Source organism: Juglans regia, chromosome 8 (genome assembly GCF_001411555.2).
Source record: "Juglans regia cultivar Chandler chromosome 8, Walnut 2.0, whole genome shotgun sequence".
NCBI classification, from domain to species: Eukaryota; Viridiplantae; Streptophyta; class Magnoliopsida; order Fagales; family Juglandaceae; genus Juglans; species Juglans regia.
Window position 1 is genome coordinate 13,278,362 of NC_049908.1, and position 6,851 is coordinate 13,285,212.

The following is a 6,851-nucleotide window of genomic DNA, read 5'->3' on the forward strand; positions in this document are numbered from 1 at the left end:
ATCTTAGAGGCAAACAACCTATTTGTCAAAGACCATGATCTCCCCAATTTCACCTTTTCCATGTCATTTTCCTTTTCAAATTCCAAAATAAACGGATTCTCTCCAACTTTTTTGAACTTTATCCATCGTTCTGGCTTCCAAACCTTTGAAATAATTGTCCTGACAGCTTATCCCTTTATTGCTTTGTCAGCAATAATCAAAACCAATAAACAAAGCCGCCCATTTGTTTGTGAATAGCTTTTGTTGGTAGAACAAGTTCCTCCAATCTCACCTCTTCAAACTAACGCCCAAGAGACCGAATTATAATATATCAAAGAAAACTCACCTCACCCTTATGGTCCAATATTTCTTTAAGAATGAATCTTTGGACAATAAATTTTGAGAATTCTTCAAAATGTGGTTACCAAAAATTAATTCTTCAAACATGGCCTACAGTTGTTGATTTGGGATTCAATTGTGGTACCCATACGACCCATTTTGCGACATCTTAAGTTTCTACTAAAATTGAAGTCATTTTTTTGGAATAAGGCAAAGAATAAAAAAACAAGACGACTGATTAGCTCGTGTCTGTCTTTGCTCTCTCAATTTTGCATTCAACGTGATTTTAAAGAAAATGACGTGGCAACCTGATTTTGGTCAAGGAAAGTTGCAAAGAGTAATTCTACTCTTAGGCTGGTTTAGTCTCCAACACCACACATCAGCTGAGCTGGCTTCTTCTTATTCTTCTTTTTCTTTTTTTCAAAACGATTTGTTTTGAAGACTAGTCCCCACGTTTTCCATCTTCTTCCCCAAATCTTCTATTCAGATTTGCCCCTCCGTCGTTTCTTCACCAACCCCAACTGAACAATGCAGCGGAACCAATCATTTTCAATCCATTTCAGTTTTTTTGCCCAAACCGCATCGAATGACACATAAATTTGGCCAATCCTCCTATTGGTTCACCCTAGCTTTTACATAATGAATCAAATAAGAATGAACAAACATGAAAAAAAATGCTATATTCAAATGCAAGATCGAAAGATAAATGCACAATGTTTTAGGCAACTTATTATAATCCCCAGATCTGTTAGGGCTTTTCTCAAAGGGAGAAGGGATTTGGCTGGGTTAGAGAGGGTGTGTTTCTCAAATCTCTTGGTGTATGCCTTGAGGGGTGTTGACGGGTTTGTTACAGTCGGCAGAGGTATGGAGGGAGGGATTTAGTGGGAGATTTTTTAGTCCCCTAATTGGTTTCTCGAGGGGTGTCGATATGGAAAAACGATTCAGTTTTGAAAAGGGGGAGAGGGATTTGGCAAAAGGAGAGGGAAGAGCAGAGCCGACGGGGGAGTGGTTTTGGGTGGGGGAGACCAAGGATTCGACAAGAAATGAGGACAATAGAGAGGGTTTAAATCATTTTTAAGAAATTAGATTTACCAGCTGGTATACGGTGTTGGAGACAAACCGGCCTAAGACTATAATTACTTCAAGTTGCAAAATATGCTGTAAAGCTATCATTTTTTATTTATTTATTTGGGATTAATATATAATATAATAGTTGCAAATAATTTAGTAAAATGATTGTAGGAACCATTTGTAGAAGACATGACGAGCTCCTTTCTGAAGGAAGTGCGTTGTCGTGGCGGCCGTTGACTCCCTCTCGCCCTCTCGAACATGGCAAAGAAACTCGTCAAATACTCCGTGGTATACTCTTGTCTCCCTTTCTCTATCTCTTGTTGCCCATTAATTGTAGTTTTAGGAGTGAGATTGATTCTGAGTTGGGTGGTGGCCAGATTGATGCTTTCACTGACTCAGCGTTCAAGGGGAACCCGGCGGCGGTGTGTTTGCTGGATGCAGAGAGAGACGAGGATTGGCTGCAAGCTGTGGCCGCCGAGTTCAACATCTCTGAGACCTGTTACTTGACTAGGCTCACTGGGTCTGAGCCTCTTGACTCCCCCGTCCCTAGGTTCCGTCTTAGATGGTTCACTCCGGTTTCTGAGGTCAGTTATTTTACTTCCACTTCAATACCAAAAAGGGAAAATTCAAAAACATTGAGTTTGTTTCAATTTTCAAAGTGTTTCCTTTCCTTTCCTTTGTTAGAAAAAAAAAAAAAAAAAAGTAAAAGGAAAGATAAGAGACATCAATTTTCCAAGGACCGAAATGCATGTTAGTATTTTCCTTGTGGGTATTCTTGTTTATCATACCTTATTTTGATTTTAGTCATGTTTACATTTGTGATACAAGAATGATTTTTGTTTTATGTGATTCATGTTCATTGTGATAGTTAGATTTAGTTATGGGTTTGAGTCATAGGCTCGAATTGGTATGTGAGTCTTTAACCTTTAGTTAATTAAGGTGTTGTGTAATAGTTTTTTTAATAAATAAAATGAAATTTTATTAAGCAAGTAATAGTGTAAAGTTGGCATGTTCTTGTTCTGAAACAATAATACTGCATATATATGATACTCTTATGCAGGTTAAGCTTTGTGGTCACGCTACACTGGCAGCCTCACATGCATTGTTTACATCTGGTCTGGTGAATTCAAATAGTATTGAGTTTGTTACACTATCTGGAGTTCTATCTGCTAGAAAGGTTCTGGAAATCAAATCAGATGGCTCGGATATTCAGAATGGCGAAGCACAAGAGTTTTTTTTCATCGAAATGGATTTCCCAATGGGGGAATTAATAGATTTTAATTCTGCTGAAGCTTCGGCAATTTCCAATTCCTTGAACGGTGCTTCTTTCATCGATATCAAGAGAACTACTGCGGATGATCTCTTTGTAAGGCCTGCTATCCAATTTCTAGTTTATTTGCTCTCTTTTATACATTAGTTAGTATGCTTATTATTATTAATGACATATGCATCCAAATTCTTTCAAAAGTTAATGATTTCTCACAATAAATGACATGAAATATTTGTGTCTAACTGGTTGACCAAAGTGAGTATAATGACTTGCTTTAGTATAATTTGGATGTGTGATTGGTTGGAATATGCTGACAACCCTTGTGTTTCCAAGGGATTCTTGATGAAAAAATGTTCTTTTTTTTTTTACATATTTATTAAAAGATTGTGATGCTTATCAATTTTTCAGGTTGTACTCCCATCAGGAGAAAGTGTTGTTGAAATAAAGCCAGAGTTTGATGCCATACGTAAATGTCCGGGAAGGGGGATGATTGTTTCAGGTGCTGCTCCCCCGGGCTCTGGTTTTGATTTTTACAGTCGATTCTTTTGCCCCAAACTCGGGGTCAATGAGGTAAAATATGTCAGCCTTTAGGATTAACCAATTGTAATGGTTTTGAAGTGCTGGAGGTTATAAATAGATCTCTATTGTATGTCTTTCTTGCATTTACACGTTTTCTATATATGATTTCTACTTATCATGGCCTGCAGAATCGAATTATGATGCCATTGCCAAAGCAAACAAGAGACATGTTATTTCAGAACATCTGCATACAGCTTGTTCCACTCTCTAACATCACCTTGCTGACATCTGCATTTGTTTGATAATTCAATAAGAAATTTGTTATTCATAAACAATACTTCTGCATAACATTCCTCCTACCGATTTCTTCGAGGTCCTAAGTTCTTGGACGGTAGTGCTAGATTTGCCTTACCAAAAGTGGGAAGAGAAAATCCATTTCCAGTAACTGTCTAGAATTTTCTATAAAAAGTCATCTCACTCATCTTTCAGGATCCTGTTTGTGGGAGTGCACATTGTGCCTTGGCACCTTACTGGAGCAAGAAATTGGGGAAGTGTGATTTTGTCGCATACGCGGTATTCTCGATTCCCCTAATGCATGCAAACTCATCATTTTAATCTTTGCCTTCATCATGTTAATTACATTTCCTAACTTGTTCAGGCGTCACCTAGAAGTGGAGTAGTGAACATTCATCTAGACGAACAAAACAAGAGAGTGCTGCTGCGAGGAAAAGCTGTCACTGTCATGGAAGGGTCTCTTCTAGTTTAGAGATGTGGATTTGCAATCCATTGGCATGTATTGTATAATTGAAATAAATGAATTTTTCTGGGTGAAAGAATCCCCAGGAATTGGAAATAAACCCTCCTCCCCTTCTCAACCTTGATATATTAAGAGTCCGTTTGGATAGTGAGATGAGATGAATTAAGATTGTTTGTGACTAATTGTAAAATTATTAGTTAAAATGAGATGAGATGAGGTCTGTATCCAAACGGGCCCTAAAGATCATTGTTACACTGTCTTCTTTGGTTGGGACATTGACTTTATGATAAAGGTAAGGAAAACTACAGTGTATTTAAGATAAAGTTAAGGAAAAATTAAGTTTGTTATTTTGGATTTTGTCATTTTTAGTTATAACAGTCAATGCGTCATATCTTAAGTAAGTTTTTATATAAGAAACTGATCTATGAATTCATTTAAAATATGATACATCAAGCAATATGATTAGGAATGTCAAAATATATGATAGAGACGAGCATTACTCTGATGGGACAATTGGATGGGGATAATTTTTTAAGATTCTTGGAGGCATTTAAGTGAAAGGAATACAAGTCCATACTTGCTGTTGAGTATTAAGAATATTTTATAATATATGTGAATAATAGTAAAATGGTTTGTGAATAGTAATAAAATAGTTTAACTTAAAATATTTTATAAAATTTCGGAAAATGATCGAAAAAAAGTTGGGTATGCTTTGTTTAAGAGATTTTGCAAACACGTTTTAAAATATTTCTTCTTTTAATCCAAACATCTTTTAAACCCACCCTAAAAAAAATCATCCCTCAAAAAATGTTTTCATCTAATATTTGCCTCAGTTTTTGTGAGGAAGAAAATAATAAAAAATAAAAACCAAAGCAAATTATCATTCTGTCTACCCCACCTTCACAAAACCCAAACCAAACACATCTAATTTTTTTTCAAACAAAATTTTCATTCTTCCTACCCACTTTCACAAAACCAAATAAAAAACATATCTCAAAACTGTTTTGAGAATCTCAAAAAATTTCACTTACCAAACAAGCCCTCAGGTTTTCATTTCCTAATAACAGTTGTGGACTCAGCTGCAGGATTTGTTATAACTTCGCTTGGATCTCCAAGTCCTTGCCATAATATAGTATTGTTTCATTCTTTGAACTTTGAAGTGTTTGGTTCAGTTGAGTGCATCACTTATTAAAAGTAAAGTGCATTTCGAAAAGCGCGTGTAAGCATGCTTTTTTGCTCGATCTTAAAGCTCTCTTTTCTCTTTGAGAATTACTACAGATACAAAAAAATTATATAAAAATAAATTCACAAGCTGATGTGGCTTCAAGTGATACGTTAGATCTACTTTACGTAAAAAGTAACTTTACAATCTAATGTACTCCATCAAGCCATTTCAATTTGTAATTTTTTTTTTATGTAATTTTTTTATGTCTAAAGTATTTTTTTTCTCTTTTAGTGAGAGCTTTAAGAGCAAAAGGTGTGCTTTGTTACATTTTAACAAAAAAAAAGCTTGTTTCAGTATTTAAGCATGTGAATCAATAGCTAGGCACTGAAAGTAATAAATATATAACACATGGCTAATAAAATAAATTGGAAGACAAAACAAGAATTCAGTGGAATGACTAGAAGAGAAGAAGACACTTTTTCTTGGACCCCATCCGCACACGATCTCTCAAAAGAAATATCGTGATCTCTCAAGCGAAGTATCTAAGTTTTTATGCTCAAATTCTTATCTAATTTGTTGATCACTTAGTTTTCATTTGCGTAATACTCTAATAAAAGAGTTTTATTAAAAGAGTTTTGGACAAAAAGGAATTAGCGGTATTTTGAAGATAGGGAGCGCACAATGACAGAGTTTCAAAATTTTTTTGTACACATACTATTGCTTTGGTTTTCTGCTATTGTACTTAATGGGAACAATGTTCACGACTTCTTATCCTTAATCTATCGTTCCTAGAATGTATTTAGGTATTATTTTGTATACTCTATGTGTACACAGACTATATCTATTTCATTCGTATCAATAAAATTTATCTTTTACTTACAAAAAAAATAAAAGAGTTAATATGCTAAAAATATTTTCTTCTCAATAAATAAAGATTTTATTGATAAGGAATAGGCATAGCAATAATATTATTGCAAAGAAAAATATATATATTATTAGATTGCCTTTTACTTATAAAAAATTATTATATTACCTTTTTAAAGCCTTTTTTATTGTATTATATCATTTTTTTTTAAATGTGCGCTTTACTTCGCTCAAGCGCACGCGCGCACGCCCGCGCTTTGCTCCTAGGCTCTAGGTGGCTTATGCGCGCCTAGCGCTTTTGACAACACTGGTTTGGTTGTAATACCCCTGAATGAGAGTATAAGAGGCAAGGGTGGTGAATGATAACAACTTTGTTTAGAGAAACAAGTTCTTGCGATTTTTATTGATTCCAAGGAGCTTTGGTTGTAACCTTGGCTAAACCTTTTGGAGTATAAGGGTATGTTTGGATATTTGGAGTATCTCATAATTTTGTAAATAATAGTGAAATGATTTGAGTAAGGATGTTTTATTGAGTTTTGGAAAATGAGAGAAAAAATTAAATAAAAATATTATAGAATTAAAAAATTGTTTGAATATAATTTTTGTTTCTAAGTTTGTAAAAATTGTATTGATTTTTGTGTTTTGTTTTTAAATTTGTAAAAGTTGTATTGATTTTTGTATTTTGTTTTAAAGTTTATAAAAGTTGTATTAATTTTTGTATTTTGGATAATGATTAGATAATGATTAGATAAAAATGTTGAAAATTTGAAATTGAAAAGTGTTTTGTGTTTGAGAATGAAGTTATGAGATGTTTTGATAATTTTAAGAAATATTTGAGGGTTGGCCAACATATTGGGATGTGTGGTCTCCTAGCTGCCGTTGCAGTA

General features: G+C 34.3%; 1 protein-coding gene across 1 annotated transcript; it reads left to right on the top strand.

The window, feature by feature from the left end:
* The first annotated feature begins 1,560 nt into the window (after positions 1-1,560).
* LOC108979492 (uncharacterized isomerase BH0283-like) lies at positions 1,561-4,189 on the top strand. Its single transcript, XM_035692899.1, has 6 exons — positions 1,561-1,677; positions 1,767-1,973; positions 2,450-2,755; positions 3,068-3,229; positions 3,668-3,751; positions 3,837-4,189. The coding sequence occupies exons 1-6, from the start codon at positions 1,648-1,650 to the stop codon at positions 3,942-3,944; spliced, it is 897 nt and encodes a 298-aa protein (XP_035548792.1). The 5' UTR covers positions 1,561-1,647; the 3' UTR covers positions 3,945-4,189.
* Positions 4,190-6,851: the final 2,662 nt, after the last annotated feature.

Excerpts from the sequence above, each read along its gene's own strand:
- LOC108979492 (XM_035692899.1), top strand. The coding sequence starts at position 1,648 with ATGGCAAAGAAACTCGTCAAATACTCCGTG. Across the intron at positions 1,974-2,449 it reads GGTTCACTCCGGTTTCTGAG|GTTAAGCTTTGTGGTCACGC; the intron begins GTCAGTTATTTT and ends ACTCTTATGCAG. Across the intron at positions 3,230-3,667 it reads CCAAACTCGGGGTCAATGAG|GATCCTGTTTGTGGGAGTGC; the intron begins GTAAAATATGTC and ends CTCATCTTTCAG.